Here is an 18,212-nt window from a genome sequence, read left to right as displayed (position 1 = left end):
AGGATGGTAAGAAGCTGGGTGAAGAGAGGATGGTAAGAAGCTGGGGGAAGAGAGAGATTAACATTTTGTCCTTGTTGTGGAGGCTAACGATACCACAGAACAAAAGAGAGGGATGAGAGAAGGAGAGAACAAAAGGAGGGAAGGAGGGAGAGGGGAGAGAGACAGATGTACATGGTGGAGGCTAATGACTGGGAAATGCGTGGACACAATGTGGAGAGAGCCAGAGACAGAAAGAGAAGGAGAGAAAAAGAGAATGATGGGAGGGACGAGAGTGATGAAGTGTTTGTCCTTGTTGTGCAGCCCAAATAGCCATCAATAAATCTAGAGAAAAGGACAAGAGAAGAATATAGAGAGGGGAGTAGAGAAAAGAGGGAGAGAGGGGGAGGGGAAAGCCGAAAGAAAAGAGAGAGAGAGAGAGAGAGAGAGAGAGAGAGAGAGAGGGGTATGTAGCAGAGGAGGCTGGTGGGAGGAGCTATTCTAATGGATGCAATGGAGTCAAACACGTTTCCATTCAATTGATTCCATTCCAGGCATTACAATGAGCCCGTCCTCCTATATCTCCTCCCACCAGCCTCCTCTGGTACGCAGTGAGAGAGAAAGAGAGAGAGAGACCGGTCAACAGACAGACAGAGATAGGGAATAGATTACGTAATTTACTCTTATCTAAATAATCTCTAATTAATCTTTCATCTGATGTGATCGGATCCTCTGATTGTTCTGAAACCACAACCTGACCTGTTACCTTGTTATCTGCCTACACACACACACACACACACACACACACACACACACACACACTGGACACGCACACACTGGACACGCACACACTGGACACGCACACACTGGACACGCACACACTGGACACGCACACACTGGACACACACACACTGGACACACACACACTGGACACACACACACTGGACACGCACACACTGGACACACACACACTGGACACACACACACTGGACACGCACACACTGGACACACACACACTGGACACACACACACTGGACACACAATCTGACCTGTCACCCTCTTACCCGGCTGTCCTATTCACATGACTTATCTGTATGAGTGAGAGAGAGAAAAGAGAAAATCCCATATCTATTGGGAGAAAACCCCTTTTATGGAACATTTGCAGCAAAGTACATAGCTTCCTGCCACACCAGCAGGTACAGCCAGTGGAACGACCAATCAGAACAATAACATTAGAACCTATGTCTCTATCATGATAGAATTAGTACTGTAATGTCACTGAGTATTGTTTTTCTTGTTGTTATTAGTCCTCATGGATTTGGTTCGTCACTTTTGTTAATTGTTTATTTAAATGTAAACATATAAAGCCCCTCTTGAATTGAATTGAATTGAGTGAAAGAGAATGAGATTCACCTGGAAAAGAGTCCCCTAAAGCAAGCTGGTACTCTGTTGACAAACACAAACAGACCCCACAGAGCCCCAGGACAGCAGCACAATTAGACCCAACCAAATTATGAGAAAACAAAAATAAGGTGATTACTTGAAACATAGGAAAGAATTAACAAGAAAACTGAGTAAACTAGAATGCTATTTGGCCCTAAACAGAGAGTACACAGTGACAGAATACCTGACCACTGTGACTGACCCAAACTTAAGGAAAGCTTTGACTATGTACAGACTCAGTGAGCATAGCCTTGCTATTGAGAAAGGCCGCCGTAGGCAGACATGGCTCCCAAGAGAAGACAGGCTATGTGCTCACTGCCCACAAAATGAGGTGGAAACTGAGCTGCACTTCCTAACCTCCTGCCCAATGTATGACCATATTAGAGAGACATATTTCCCTCAGATTACACAGACCCACAAATAATTTGAAAACAAACCCAATTTTGATAAACTCCAACTATTAGGAGAAATACCACACAGTGTGCCATCCCAGCAGCCAGATGTGTGTCCCGTTGCCATGAGAAAAGGGCAACCAGAGGAGCACAAACAACATTGTAAATACAACATATTACAACATCATTATAACATCAGTCTATTTATCTCCCCTTTCATACTTCAACTATTTGCACATTGTTACAACACTGTACACAGACAATAATATAACATTTGAAATGTACATTATTTTGAAACTAGTGTGAGTGTAGTGTTTACTAGATAGATAGATAGATAGACAGATAGACAGATAGATAGATAGATAGACAGACAGACAGACAGACAGACAGACAGACAGACAGACAGACAGACAGAGAGAGAAAGAGATATAGATAGATAAAGATAGAGAGAGAAAGAGATATAGATAGATAGATAGATAGACAGACAGACAGACAGACAGACAGACAGACAGACAGACAGACAGACAGACAGACAGACAGACAGACAGACAGACAGACAGACAGACAGACAGACAGACAGACAGATAAGAGTACGATAAGAGCATACTAGCTCTCTGTAAAGAGAGAGGGTATTGGTCCACACAGACCATCCCCTGGCATGGCACAGTACAATAAGAACATACTAGCTCTCTGTAAAGAGAGAGGGTATTGGTCCACACAGACCATCCCCTGGCATGGTACAGTACCATAAGAACATACTAGCTCTCTGTAAAGAGAGAGGGTATTGGTCCACACAGACCATCCCCTGGCATGGCACAGTACCATAAGAACATACTAGCTCTCTGTAAAGAGAGAGGGTATTGGTCCACACAGACCATCCCCTGGCATGGCACAGTACCATAAGAACATACTAGCTCTCTGTAAAGAGAGAGGGTATTGGTCCACACAGACCATCCCCTGGCATGGCACAGTACCATAAGAACATACTAGCTCTCTGTAAAGAGAGAGGGTATTGGTCCACACAGACCATCCCCTGGCATGGCACAGTACCATAAGAACATACTAGCTCTCTGTAAAGAGAGAGGGTATTGGTCCACACAGACCATCCCCTGGCATGGCACAGTACCATAAGAACATACTAGCTCTCTGTAAAGAGAGAGGGTATTGGTCCACACAGACCATCCCCTGGCATGGCACAGTACCATAAGAACATACTAGCTCTCTGTAAAGAGAGAGGGTATTGGTCCACACAGACCATCCCCTGGCATGGCACAGTACCATAAGAGCATACTAGCTCTCTGTAAAGAGAGAGGGTATTGGACCACACAGACCAACCCCTGGCATGGCACAGTAACATAAGAGCATACTAGCTCTCTGTAAAGAGAGAGGGTATTGGTCCACACAGACCATCCCCTGGCATGGCACAGTACCATAAGAACATACTAGCTCTCTGTAAAGAGAGAGGGTATTGGACCACACAGACCAACCCCTGGCATGGCACAGTACCATAAGAGCATACTAGCTCTCTGTAAAGAGAGAGGGTATTGGTCCACACAGACCATCCCCTGGCATGGCACAGTACCATAAGAGCATACTAGCTCTCTGTAAAGAGAGAGGGTATTGGTCCACACAAACCATCCCCTGGCATGGCACAGTACGATAAGAGCACACTAGCTCTCTGTAAAGAGAGAGGGTATTGGTCAACACAGACCATCCCCTGGCATGGCACAGTACGATAAGAGCATACTAGCTCTCTGTAAAGAGAGAGGGTATTGGTCCACACAGACCATCCCCTGGCATGGCACAGTACCATAAGAACATACTAGCTCTCTGTAAAGAGAGAGGGCATTGGTCCACACAGACCATCCCCTGGCATGGCACAGTACCATAAGAACATACTAGCTCTCTGTAAAGAGAGAGGGTATTGGTCCACACAGACCATCCCCTGGCATGGCACAGTACCATAAGAGCATACTAGCTCTCTGTAAAGAGAGAGGGTATTGGTCCACACAGACCATCCCCTGGCATGGCACAGTACCATAAGAGCATACTAGCTCTCTGTAAAGAGAGAGGGTATTGGTCCACACAGACCATCCCCTGGCATGGCACAGTACCATAAGAACATACTAGCTCTCTGTAAAGAGAGAGGGTATTGGTCCACACAGACCATCCCCTGGCATGGCACAGTACCATAAGAGCATACTAGCTCTCTGTAAAGAGAGAGGGTATTGGTCCACACAGACCATCCCCTGGCATGGCACAGTACCATAAGAGCATACTAGCTCTCTGTAAAGAGAGAGGGTATTGGTCCACACAGACCATCCCCTGGCATGGCACAGTACCATAAGAGCATACTAGCTCTCTGTAAAGAGAGAGGGTATTGGTCCACACAGACCATCCCCTGGCATGGCACAGTACCATAAGAGCATACTAGCTCTCTGTAAAGAGAGAGGGTATTGGTCCACACAAACCATCCCCTGGCATGGCACAGTACGATAAGAGCACACTAGCTCTCTGTAAAGAGAGAGGGTATTGGTCCACACAGACCATCCCCTGGCATGGCACAGTACGATAAGAGCATACTAGCTCTCTGTAAAGAGAGAGGGTATTGGTCCACACAGACCATCCCCTGGCATGGCACAGTACAATAAGAACATACTAGCTCTCTGTAAAGAGAGAGGGTATTGGTCCACACAGACCATCCCCTGGCATGGCACAGTACCATAAGAACATACTAGCTCTCTGTAAAGAGAGAGGGTATTGGTCCACACAGACCATCCCCTGGCATGGCACAGTACCATAAGAGCATACTAGCTCTCTGTAAAGAGAGAGGGTATTGGTCCACACAAACCATCCCCTGGCATGGCACAGTACGATAAGAGCATACTAGCTCTCTGTAAAGAGAGAGGGTATTGGTCCACACAGACCATCCCTTGGCATGGCACAGTACCATAAGAACACACTAGCTCTCTGTAAAGAGAGAGGGTATTGGTCCACACAGACCATCCCCTGGCATGGCTAAATGCATGCTCTTCAACCGATCGCTACCTGCACCTACCCGCCTGTCCAACATCACTACTCTGGACGGCTCTGACTTAGAATACGTGGACAACTACAAATACTTAGGTGTCTGGTTAGACTGTAAACTCTCCTTCCAGACCCATATCAAACATCTCCAATCCAAAGTTAAATCTAGAATTGGCTTCCTATTTCGCAACAAAGCATCCTTCACTCATGCTGCCAAACATACCCTTGTAAAACTGACCATCCTACCAATCCTCGACTTTGGCGATGTAATTTACAAAATAGCCTCCAATACCCTACTCAACAAATTGGATGCAGTCTATCACAGTGCAATCCGTTTTGTCACCAAAGCCCCATATACTACCCACCATTGCGACCTGTACGCTCTCGTTGGCTGGCCCTCGCTTCATAGTCGTCGCCAAACCCACTGGCTCCATGTCATCTACAAGACCCTGCTAGGTAAAGTCCCCCCTTATCTCAGCTCGCTGGTCACCATAGCATCTCCCACCTGTAGCACACGCTCCAGCAGGTATATCTCTCTAGTCACCCCCAAAACCAATTCTTTCTTTGGCCGCCTCTCTTTCCAGTTCTCTGCTGCCAATGACTGGAACGAACTACAAAAATCTCTGAAACTGGAAACACTTATCTCCCTCACTAGCTTTAAGCACCAACTGTCAGAGCAGCTCACAGATTACTGCACCTGTACATAGCCCACCTATAATTTAGCCCTATCAACTACCTCTTTCCCAACTGTTTTTAATTTATTTATTTATTTTGCTCCTTTGCACCCCATTATTTTTATTTCTACTTTGCACATTCTTCCATTGCAAAACTACCATTCCAGTGTTTTACTTGCTATATTGTATTTACCTTGCCACCAAGGCCTTTTTTTGCCTTTGCCTCCCTTCTCACCTCATTTGCTCACATTGTATATAGACTTGTTTATACTTTATTATTGACTGTATGTTTGTTTTACTCCATGTGTAACTCTGTGTTGTTGTATCTGTCAAACTGCTTTGCTTTATCTTGGCCAGGTCGCAATTGTAAATGAGAACTTGTTCTCAACTTGCCTACCTGGTTAAATAAAGGTAAAATAAAGTAAATAAATAAAATAAATGGCACAGTACCATAAGAACATACTAGCTCTCTGTAAAGAGAGAGGGTATTGGTCCACACAGACCATCCCCTGGCATGGCACAGTACCATAAGAACATACTAGCTCTCTGTAAAGAGAGAGGGTATTGGTCCACACAGACCATCCCCTGGCATGGCACAGTACCATAAGAACATACTAGCTCTCTGTAAAGAGAGAGGGTATTGGTCCACACAGACCATCCCCTGGCATGGCACAGTACCATAAGAACATACTAGCTCTCTGTAAAGAGAGAGGGTATTGGTCCACACAGACCATCCCCTGGCATGGCACAGTACCATAAGAACATACTAGCTCTCTGTAAAGAGAGAGGGTATTGGTCCACACAGACCATCCCCTGGCATGGCACAGTACCATAAGAGCATACTAGCTCTCTGTAAAGAGAGAGGGTATTGGACCACACAGACCAACCCCTGGCATGGCACAGTACCATAAGAGCATACTAGCTCTCTGTAAAGAGAGAGGGTATTGGTCCACACAGACCATCCCCTGGCATGGCACAGTACCATAAGAACATACTAGCTCTCTGTAAAGAGAGAGGGTATTGGACCACACAGACCAACCCCTGGCATGGCACAGTACCATAAGAGCATACTAGCTCTCTGTAAAGAGAGAGGGTATTGGTCCACACAGACCATCCCCTGGCATGGCACAGTACCATAAGAACACACTAGCTCTCTGTAAAGAGAGAGGGTATTGGTCCACACAGACCATCCCCTGGCATGGCACAGTACGATAAGAGCATACTAGCTCTCTGTAAAGAGAGAGGGTATTGGTCCACACAGACCATCCCCTGGCATGGCACAGTACCATAAGAACATACTAGCTCTCTGTAAAGAGAGAGGGTATTGGTCCACACAGACCATCCCCTGGCATGGCACAGTACCATAAGAGCATACTAGCTCTCTGTAAAGAGAGAGGGTATTGGTCCACACAAACCATCCCCTGGCATGGCACAGTACGATAAGAGCATACTAGCTCTCTGTAAAGAGAGAGGGTATTGGTCCACACAGACCATCCCTTGGCATGGCACAGTACCATAAGAACACACTAGCTCTCTGTAAAGAGAGAGGGTATTGGTCCACACAGACCATCCCCTGGCATGGCTAAATGCATGCTCTTCAACCGATCGCTACCTGCACCTACCCGCCTGTCCAACATCACTACTCTGGACGGCTCTGACTTAGAATACGTGGACAACTACAAATACTTAGGTGTCTGGTTAGACTGTAAACTCTCCTTCCAGACCCATATCAAACATCTCCAATCCAAAGTTAAATCTAGAATTGGCTTCCTATTTCGCAACAAAGCATCCTTCACTCATGCTGCCAAACATACCCTTGTAAAACTGACCATCCTACCAATCCTCGACTTTGGCGATGTAATTTACAAAATAGCCTCCAATACCCTACTCAACAAATTGGATGCAGTCTATCACAGTGCAATCCGTTTTGTCACCAAAGCCCCATATACTACCCACCATTGCGACCTGTACGCTCTCGTTGGCTGGCCCTCGCTTCATAGTCGTCGCCAAACCCACTGGCTCCATGTCATCTACAAGACCCTGCTAGGTAAAGTCCCCCCTTATCTCAGCTCGCTGGTCACCATAGCATCTCCCACCTGTAGCACACGCTCCAGCAGGTATATCTCTCTAGTCACCCCCAAAACCAATTCTTTCTTTGGCCGCCTCTCTTTCCAGTTCTCTGCTGCCAATGACTGGAACGAACTACAAAAATCTCTGAAACTGGAAACACTTATCTCCCTCACTAGCTTTAAGCACCAACTGTCAGAGCAGCTCACAGATTACTGCACCTGTACATAGCCCACCTATAATTTAGCCCTATCAACTACCTCTTTCCCAACTGTTTTTAATTTATTTATTTATTTTGCTCCTTTGCACCCCATTATTTTTATTTCTACTTTGCACATTCTTCCATTGCAAAACTACCATTCCAGTGTTTTACTTGCTATATTGTATTTACCTTGCCACCAAGGCCTTTTTTGCCTTTGCCTCCCTTCTCACCTCATTTGCTCACATTGTATATAGACTTGTTTATACTTTATTATTGACTGTATGTTTGTTTTACTCCATGTGTAACTCTGTGTTGTTGTATCTGTCGAACTGCTTTGCTTTATCTTGGCCAGGTCGCAATTGTAAATGAGAACTTGTTCTCAACTTGCCTACCTGGTTAAATAAAGGTAAAATAAAGTAAATAAATAAAATAAATGGCACAGTACCATAAGAACATACTAGCTCTCTGTAAAGAGAGAGGGTATTGGTCCACACAGACCATCCCCTGGCATGGCACAGTACCATAAGAACATACTAGCTCTCTGTAAAGAGAGAGGGTATTGGTCCACACAGACCATCCCCTGGCATGGCACAGTACCATAAGAACATACTAGCTCTCTGTAAAGAGAGAGGGTATTGGTCCACACAGACCATCCCCTGGCATGGCACAGTACCATAAGAACATACTAGCTCTCTGTAAAGAGAGAGGGTATTGGTCCACACAGACCATCCCCTGGCATGGCACAGTACCATAAGAACATACTAGCTCTCTGTAAAGAGAGAGGGTATTGGTCCACACAGACCATCCCCTGGCATGGCACAGTACCATAAGAGCATACTAGCTCTCTGTAAAGAGAGAGGGTATTGGTCCACACAGACCATCCCCTGGCATGGCACAATACCATAAGAACATACTAGCTCTCTGTAAAGAGAGAGGGTATTGGTCCACACAGACCATCCCCTGGCATGGCACAGTACGATAAGAGCATACTAGCTCTCTGTAAAGAGAGAGGGTATTGAACCACACAGACCATCCCCTGGCATGGCACAGTACGATAAGAGCATACTAGCTCTCTGTAAAGAGAGAGGGTATTGGTCCACACAGACCATCCCCTGGCATGGCACAGTACCATAAGAGCACACTAGCTCTCTGTAAAGAGAGAGGGTACTGGTCCAGGGTGGAAACTCAGAATAGCAGGAAACTGATACAACCTCTGCCAGCGTGTGTACATGGATTCTGTTAGACTTGGGCCACTGAGGAGTGGCTTCCGTCTGGCCACTCTACCATAAAGGCCTGATTGGTGAAGTGCTGCAGAGATAGTTGTCCTTCTGGAAGCTTCTTCCATCTCCACAGAGGAACTCTAGAGCTCTGTCAGAGTGACCATCGGGATCTTGGTCACCTCCCTGACCAAGGCCCTTCTCCCTGATTGCTCAGTTGCTCAGGCGGCCAAAACTAGGGAGAGTCTTGGTGGTTCCAAACTTCTTCAGTTTAAGAATGATGGAGGCCACTGTGTTCCTGGGGTCCTTCAATGCTGCAGAATTATGTTTTGATACCCTTCCCCAGATCTGTGCCTCGACACAATCCAGTCTCAGAGCTCTACAGACAAGTCCTTCAACCGCATGGCTCTGACTTGCACTGTCAACTGTGGGACCTTATATAGACAGGTGTGTGCTTTTCAGAATCATGTCCAATCAATTGAATGTATAATTTCGAGTCTCATAGCAAACGGTCTGAATACTTATGTAAATAAAGTATTTCTGTTTTTATTTGATTTACATTCGCAAAAATGTTTTTAAAAACTGTTTTTGAGTATTGTTTGTAGATTGATGAGGATACATTCAATTATTTTATATATTTTTTAATAAGGCTGTAATAATAAGGCTGTTAGGTAGCAAAATTTGGAAAAAGTCAAGAATACTTTTTTTCCCAATGTACTGTACATACCTATTGATATGGTCCATACAGCTGCTATCTTCATCATGGCCTTGGTTCTAGAGTTGAAGCGGCTGTGTTCAATGGGATTCCTTATAGCCACATATCGATCCAGAGATATGGCACACAGATGCATAATAGACGATGTGGAGAAGAGGACGTCCAGGTAGATCCAGATAGGACACAGAGCACTGGGCAGGGGCCACACATAGTCTGGATGGAGAGAGAGAGGGAGAGGAGGGGGGAGAGAGAGGGGGAGAGGAGGGGAGAGAGAGAGGGGGAGAGGAGGGGAGAGAGAGAGGGGGAGAGGAGGGGAGAGAGAGAGAGGGAGAGGAGGGGAGAGAGAGAGAGGGAGAGGGAGAGGGAGAGGAGAGGGGAGAGAGAGGGGGAGAGGAGGGGAGAGAGAGAGAGGGAGAGGGGGAGAGGGAGGGGGAGAGGAGGGGAAGAGAGAGAGGGAGAGAGGGAGAGGAGGGGAGAGTGAGAGGGGGAGAGGAGGGGCGAGAGAGAGGGAGAAGGAGAGAGGGAGGGGGAGAGTGAAGGGAGAGAGGGGGAGAGAGGGAGGGAGAGGTAGAAGACAGAGGGGGAGAGGACGGGAGAGAGAGAGGGGGAGAGGAGTGGAGAGAGAGAGGGAGAGAGGGAGAGGGAGGGGGAGAGGAGGGGAGAGTGAGGGGGAGAGGAGGGGAGAGAGGGGGAGAGAGGGGGGAGAGGTAGAAGACAGAGGGGGAGAGGAAGGGAGAGAGAGGGGGAGAGGAGGGGAGAGAGAGCGAGCGAGAGAGAGAGGGACAGAGAGAGAGGGAGAGGGGGGAGAGAGAGGGGGAGAGGAATGGGGAGAGAGAGAGAGGGACAGAGAGAGAGGGAGAGGGGAGAGAGAGAGAGGGGGGAGAGGATGGGAGACAGAGGAAGGGATGGGGGAGAGAGAGGGGGAGAGGGGGAGAGAGAGGGGGAGAGAGGGGGAGAGAGGGGGTGAGGGAGAGAGGGGTAGAGGCAGGGGGAAAGAGAGAGAAGAGGGAGAGAGAGAGGGAGAGGGGGGAGAGAGAAAGAGGGAGAAGAGGGAGAGAGAGAGAGAGAGAGAGAGAGAGAGAAGGGGGAGAGGAGGGGAGAGAGAGGGAGGGATGGGGGAGAGATAGGGGGAGAGTGGGAGAGAGAGAGAGGAAGAGGGGGAGCGAGGGGGGAGAGGAGGGGAGAGAGAGGGGGAGAGAAGAGGGAGAGAAAGAAGTTGAGGGGGAGAGAGAAAGGAAGATGAGGGAGAGAGAGGTTGAAGGGCAGGTTAGATATATACAGGTATATCTGGATAGGACACCGAGCACTAGGCAGAAGAGGTGAAAGAGAGAGAGCAGGAAGGATAGCTGAGACACAAAGATAACTTATTTTAGATACAGATGGCCTCAAGGGACTTTCCCATTTTCTCCTCCTACGCTCCCCCTCTCTTCCTCTCCTCCTACGCTCCCCCTCTCTTCCTCTCCTCCTACGCTCCCCCTCTCTTCCTCTCCTCCTACGCTCCCCCTCTCTTCCTCTCCTCCCATCATCACTCTTTCTTTCTTTCATTCCTGGTTTCAGAGCTCAAGCATTCCAATTCTGTCTTCACAGCTGAATGGGAATCAAGGAGAACTGAATGGTGTGACAAGTGTGTGTGAGACTGTGCAGTGGTGCCTGTGCCTATACCTGACCACTATGGTGCCCTCAATAGTCTCAATTCACTGTTGTGAGATAGGATATTGGAATACACAATGTGCAATTTTGAAATTTGGAAGCACATCAGCAGTTTCACTTATTTTACTACAGCCACTGACAGTCGATCAATTAGCCATGTCAGCCAACATTTTATAGTCTAGCATATAAACCTTGTAACATTTTATAGATTGCTAGGTAAAATAGTCTAGCATATAAACCTTGTAACATTTTATAGATTGCTAGGTAAAATAGTCTAGCATATAAACCTTATAACATTTTATAGATTGCTAGGTAAAATAGTCTAGCATATAAACCTTGTAACATTTTATAGATTGCTAGGTAAAATAGTCTAGCATATAAACCTTGTAACATTTTATAGATTGCAAGGTAAAATAGTCTAGCATATAAACCTTGTAACATTTTATAGATTGCTAGGTAAAATAGTCTAGCATATAAACCTTGTAACATTTTATAGATTGTTAGGTAAAATAGTCTAGCATATAAACCTTGTAACATTTTATAGATTGCAAGGTAAAATAGTCTAGCATATAAACCTTGTAACATTTTATAGATTGCAAGGGAAAATAGTCTAGCATATAAACCTTGTAACATTTTATAGATTGCAAGGTAAAATAGTCTAGCATATAAAACTTGTAACATTAATGGCCAAATTACTGATCGGGCGCACGCAAAGGCACGTGCCCAGGGGCCCTAACCCACAGGGGCCCTGACCTCCAGGGGCCCTGACCTCTCACCTATCACTCACATACCAACCAAATCTTGCTTAGTTCAACCAAAATGCTAAAGGCCTCTGTGTGTGTGTGTGTGTGTGTGTGTGTGTGTGTGTGTGTGTGTGTGTGTGTGTGTGTGTGTGTGTGTGTGTGTGTGTGTGTGTGTGTGTGTGTGTGAGTTCTGAGTGGGATTATGGGGATAAGAGGTGATGATCTTCTATTCTCTGGATTATAATGCACAGCTGTTGTTTGAGATAAACCACACAGAGGGGGAGAAATAAAGCCCCTTAAATTGAATTGAATTGAGAGAGCGAGAGAGAGAGAGAGACATGGACACACTGTGCTAGAGATGACAAGGGACAGATTATGGAATGAGAACACACACACAAATATAAATGAATATACTGTACATGCCCGAGTTCTCAAATAAACACCTGTATAATGGGATATCCCTGTTTAAGCACATTTAAATAAAAACAACATACAATATTTATTTAATTGCATTTAAAAGGTTCATGCATGATGAAACATGTTACCGATATACTTAATCACCTACCTCTCTCTCTCCGTCTTTGTCTCTCTCTCCGTCTTTGTCTCTCTCTCTGTCTTTGTCTCTCTCTCTGTCTTTGTCTCTCTCTCTGTCTTTGTCTCTCTCTCTGTCTTTGTCTCTCTCTCTGTCTTTGTCTCTCTCTCTGTCTTTGTCTCTCTCTCCGTCTTTGTCTCTCTCTCTGTCTTTGTCTCTCTCTCCGTCTTTGTCTCTCTCTCTGTCTTTGTCTCTCTCTCTGTCTTTGTCTCTCTCCGTCTTTGTCTCTCTCTCCGTCTTTGTCTCTCTCTCTGTCTTTGTCTCTCTCTCTGTCTTTGTCTCTCTCTCTGTCTTTGTCTCTCTCTGTCTTTGTCTCTCTCTCCGTCTTTGTCTCTCTCTCCGTCTTTGTCTCTCTCCGTCTTTGTCTCTCTCTCCGTCTTTGTCTCTCTCTCTGTCTTTGTCTCTCTCTCTGTCTTTGTCTCTCTCTCTGTCTTTGTCTCTCTCTGTCTTTGTCTCTCTCTCCGTCTTTGTCTCTCTCTCCGTCTTTGTCTCTCTCTCCGTCTTTGTCTCTCTCTCTGTCTTTGTCTCTCTCTCTCTGTCTTTGTCTCTCTCTCTCTGTCTTTGTCTCTCTCTCCATCTTTGTCTCTCTCTCCGTCTTTGTCTCTCTCTCTGTCTTTGTCTCTCTCTCCGTCTTTGTCTCTCTCTCCATCTTTGTCTCTCTCTCCGTCTTTGTCTCTCTCTCTGTCTTTGTCTCTCTCTCTGTCTGCCTTCCTCACTAATTTATTCCTCTAAAATATACATTTTCCCTCCAGTTCATCCCTCTCCCTCTGACCAGTACCTTCCATATTATGCCAGGGCAAATTTGACCAATCACCGCATGATTACCGCCAAAATGAAGGAAACCCCAGCATCTTAATATAGTAGGTAACTGCCAAAATGAAGGAAACCCCAGCATCTTAATACATTAGGTAACTGCCAAAATGAAGGAAACCCCAGCATCTTAATATAGTAGGTAACTGCCAAAATGAAGGAAACCCCAGCATCTTAATACATTAGGTAACTGCCAAAATGAAGGAAACCCCCGCATCTTAATACAGTAGGTAACTGCCAAAATGAAGGAAACCCCAGCATCTTAATACAGTAGGTAACTGCCAAAATGAAGGAAACCCCCACATCTTAATATAGTAGGTAACTGCCAAAATGAAGGAAACCCCAGCATCTTAATACAGTAGGTATCTGCCAAAATGAAGGAAACCCCAGCGTCTTAATACAGTAGGCAACTGCCCAAATGAAGGAAACCCCAGCATCTTAATAGGGCGTTGGGCCACCACGACCCAGAACAACTTTGGTGCACCTTGCATAGATCCTACAAGTGTCTGGAACTCCATTGGAGGGATGCAACACCATTCTTCCACGAGAAATTCCATCATTTGGTGTTCAACTACGTTGAGATTTGGTGACTAAGACACACACACACACACACACACACACACACACACACACACACACACACACTCATTTCCCTCCAGATAATAGATTGATCCAGTTGGAAACAATAGCAGGGTTCACAGAGGAGCTGATAACGTTTAACCAAGCATAGTATTGGTGAATTATATTAATCATACATTGACTGCATCCATCTATTCTGCCAACAATACCGCACTAAACATAATGGAATTTTGAGTCAAACAGAACATTTTTAAACCTCTTATGAAGTTGGTTTTGAGGCCAAAACTGTACATTTGATATTTTGGACTGATATTCTGACTGTCGGTTTGTTTCATACCTGCTTAGTAGTTAAAACAGTGTCAGTTCCACTTTAACATGGGCTATCTTTGTGTTTCTATGTCTGTAATATACACAGTTCCAGAGCCGTGGGTAAATTAAAGGTTTTATTATTTATTATTGTCAAGCGCCAAGCTTCAACTATATTTGACACAATGGGAGATGTCCAGCAGTGTGTGAGTGTGTGTGTGTGTGTGTCCAATGTGGGTTTTGGTGTTTTCCAGGCGGAGATAATCGGCCAATAGGGTTGATTGAGTCGGCCTCCAAGGTCACACTGTTCGTGTGTGTAGATGTGTGTGTGTGTACCTAAGTGTGTGTGTTCCTAAGTGTGTGTGTGTGTGTGTGTGTTTGTTTGTGTGTCACCAAGGCGGTGTTTAGAGGCGGGGATAGTGTTGATTGAGTTGGCCTCCAAGGTCACACTGTTTGATAATGTGTGTGTGTGTGTGTGTGTGGATGTGTGTGATTGTGTTCCTCAGTGTGTGTGTGTGTGTGTGTGTGTGTGTGTGTGTGTGTGTGTGTGTGTGTGTTAAAGCATCTTTCCAATTTTCCTTAAAGTGCAAGTGAAGATAATAAGCAATTGATCCTTTTGAAAACAGCTTATGTGGCATCGATATGAGTCAGAAACATTTATTCTAATATATATTATTTACAGAAAACTCATTCAACTATCTAATGAAGTTGTGTGGAGAAAGGACTGCGGCGCGCGGGGGGGGGGGGGGGGGGGGGGGGGGGGAATACTTCTCCCGTGGGCAAAGAAACTCAAGAGGGGTGATGAAATTAATTAACAGTAATTTTGATCCGAATTTGCAAATTGTTCAAACAGATCCTCAAGGTAGATGGATGATTTTAAATACGTTATTGGACCATAAACAGATTTATCTCACTAACTTCTTTGGGGAAGAGAGCAGTATTGGGTAGCTTGGATGAAAAACGTGCCCAAATTAAGCTGCCTGCTACTCAGCCGTAAAAGCTAGAATATGCATATAATTAGTAAATTTGGATAGAAAACACTCTGAAGTTTCTAAAACTGTTTGAATGTTTTCTGTGAGTATAACAGAACTAACATGGCAGGCAGAAACCTGAGAGTTTCTAGTTTTTCTGTGGGATATTAGTTATGTTTCACTTCCCAAGGCTTCAACTAGATGCCAACAGTGTTTAGAACCTGTTTTGAGGATTCTACTCTAAAGGAGGGGCTCATAAGGGCTCTTTGAGTGAGTGGTCTGGCAGAGTGCCACAACCTCGGTCTGGCACACTCACGTGAAAGGTAGCTACTGGGATTCCTGGGAGTGCATTCTGATGAAGATCATCAAAGGTAAGTGAATATTTAAATAGCTATTTCTGAGTAATGTTGACTACCCATTATGGCGGGTATCTTTTTGGCTGCTTTGATGTCTAAAGGCTGTACTCAGATTATTGCATGGTATGCTTTCTCCATAAAGTTTATTTTAAATCTGACACAGCGGTTGCATTAAGGAGAAGTTTATCTAAAGTTCCATGTATAATAGTTGTATCTTCATCAATGTTTATTATGATTATTTCTGTCATTTGATGTGACTCTATGCACAATCACCGCATGTTTTAGAACTACTGAACGTAACGAGCCAATGTAAACTCAGATTTTTTTATATAAATATGAACTTCATCAAACAAAACATAACATGAAGTCCTATGAGTGTCATCTGATGAAGATCATCAAAGGTTAGTGATTAATTTAATCTCTATTTCTGCTTTTTGTGACTCTTGGTGGTGACCTAACATAATCGTTTGTGGTGCTTTCGATTTAAATCCTTTTTGAAATCAGACACTGTGGCTGGATTAATGAGTATTTGATCTTTAAAATGGTGTAAAATACTTTTATACTTGAGGAATTTTAATTATGAGTGCAACCATATGAAGATCATCAAAGGTAAGTGATTAATTTGTATCTCTATTTCTGACTTGTGTAACTCTTCTACTTGACTGGTTACTGTTTGTAATGATTTGTCTGCTGGGCTATGTTCTCAAATAATTGTAACGTATGCTTTCGCCGTAAAGCCTTTTTGCAATCTGACACCGTGGTTGGATTCAGAAGAAGTTAATCTTTAAACCCATGTAAAATAGTTGTATCTTTTCTGAATTTTTATAATGAGTATTTCTGTATTTGAATTTGGCGCTCTGCACTCTCACTGGATGTTGGCCAGGTGGGACGCTAGCCTCCCACATACCCCACATACCCTAGAGACCTGTCTCCTCCCCTTCATCTACACTGATTGAAGTGGATTTAACAAGTGACATCAATAAGGGATCATAGCTTTCACCTGGATTCACCTGGTCCGTCTATGTCATGGAAAGAGCAGCTGTCCTTAATGTTTTGTATACTCAGTGTATAAATGATCGAAATGAATTGAAAGCATTAAATAAGACCATTAAAACATGTACAACATGAAGATATTGTACCATTTGTACTGTATAATTTATTGAGGGTCCTTTACTAGTCCCGCAGATGGGCTATCCAAAGTAAAACCAATTTTGCCACGGTTGCACACCGGCCGGCTGAAGCTAATTGGCTAAAGAAGTTGGCTAACTTGCTACACTGTTACAAATTATCTAGAAGGGAAAGTGACTATAACTGTGTACTGTTTTGGCAGTGTGAATGTCCAAATGCTTCCCACGTTCAAACACACACACAAGAGACACGACATCAAAGCACGCCCCCAAAGATCCAAATATCGTTCTCAGTGGCATTTCCTAATGAAGAGAATTGAAACCAAGGCTAAATCAGGAAGTTCAGCCTCCATTTAAAGCATGATGTTGTCATCTCTCTCTCTCTCTCTCTCTCTCTCTCTCTCTCCATCTCTCTCTCTCTCTCCATCTCTCTTTCTCTCTCTCTCTCTCTCTCTCTCCCTCCCTCCCTCCCTCCCCTCTCCCTCCCTGTGTCTGTGGATGCATATCAGCCTGTAGTGTGTCTCTAAGAGTATCAATATAATCAATATTACTGCTCTTCTGCTACCTTGTGTGTAATATATTATTAGTTAACAAGATAAATGACAGAAGAAAACCAATGGGAAAAGACTTTAGAGTGCTGATGATATTATGGGCTGGAAATCCAACTCCATCGTTCATTGCAGTTAACACAACTTGTTTACAATCATTTTAATGATCATTTCACTGGTAAAGTGGAATGACACTGAACAGTGAATCATCACATTTGTGTATTGAAGATCTGATAATGAAAGATAAGAATTGCCGTTTTGAATTCGGTCAAGTTTGTGTGGAAGAGGTGGAAAAACTATTGTTATCCATCAATAATGATCAGCCACCTGATACAGACAACATAGATGAGAAACTATTGTTATCCATCAATAATGATCAGCCACCTGATACAGACAACATAGATGAGAAACTATTGATATCCATCAATAATGATCAGCCACCTGATACAGACAACATAGATGAGAAACTATTGTTATCCATCAATAATGATCAGCCACCTGATATAGACAACATAGATGAGAAACTATTGTTATCCATCAATAATGATCAGCCACCTGATACAGACAACATAGATGAGAAACTATTGTTATCCATCAATAATGATCAGCCACCTGATACAGACAACATAGATGAGAAACTATTGATATCCATCAATAATGATCAGCCACCTGATACAGACAACATAGATGAGAAACTATTGTTATCCATCAATAATGATCAGCCACCTGATCCAGACAACATAGATGAGAAACTATTGAGAATGGTAGCAGACTGTATTGCCACCATGTCTTTAACTAAAGCCTGAAAGGAGTGTGT

The 18,212-nt window shown here is 44.4% G+C and overlaps 1 protein-coding gene across 2 annotated transcripts in view; it reads right to left on the bottom strand.

The window, feature by feature from the left end:
• LOC110531418 (5-hydroxytryptamine receptor 2C) overlaps positions 1-18,212 on the bottom strand; it is a 318,685-nt gene that overhangs the window by 4,101 nt on the left and 296,372 nt on the right. For both annotated transcript variants that reach the window (XM_036987270.1, XM_036987271.1), the window contains one exon: positions 9,726-9,926. In XM_036987270.1, the coding sequence (XP_036843165.1) occupies positions 9,726-9,926 (201 nt within the window). The remainder of the gene's footprint in view (positions 1-9,725; positions 9,927-18,212) is intronic.

This window comes from Oncorhynchus mykiss, chromosome 9 (assembly GCF_013265735.2).
Source record: "Oncorhynchus mykiss isolate Arlee chromosome 9, USDA_OmykA_1.1, whole genome shotgun sequence".
Classification (NCBI taxonomy): Eukaryota; Metazoa; Chordata; class Actinopteri; order Salmoniformes; family Salmonidae; genus Oncorhynchus; species Oncorhynchus mykiss.
Note: the sequence above shows the minus strand (reverse complement) of the source record. Positions and strands in the feature narration are given on the sequence as shown.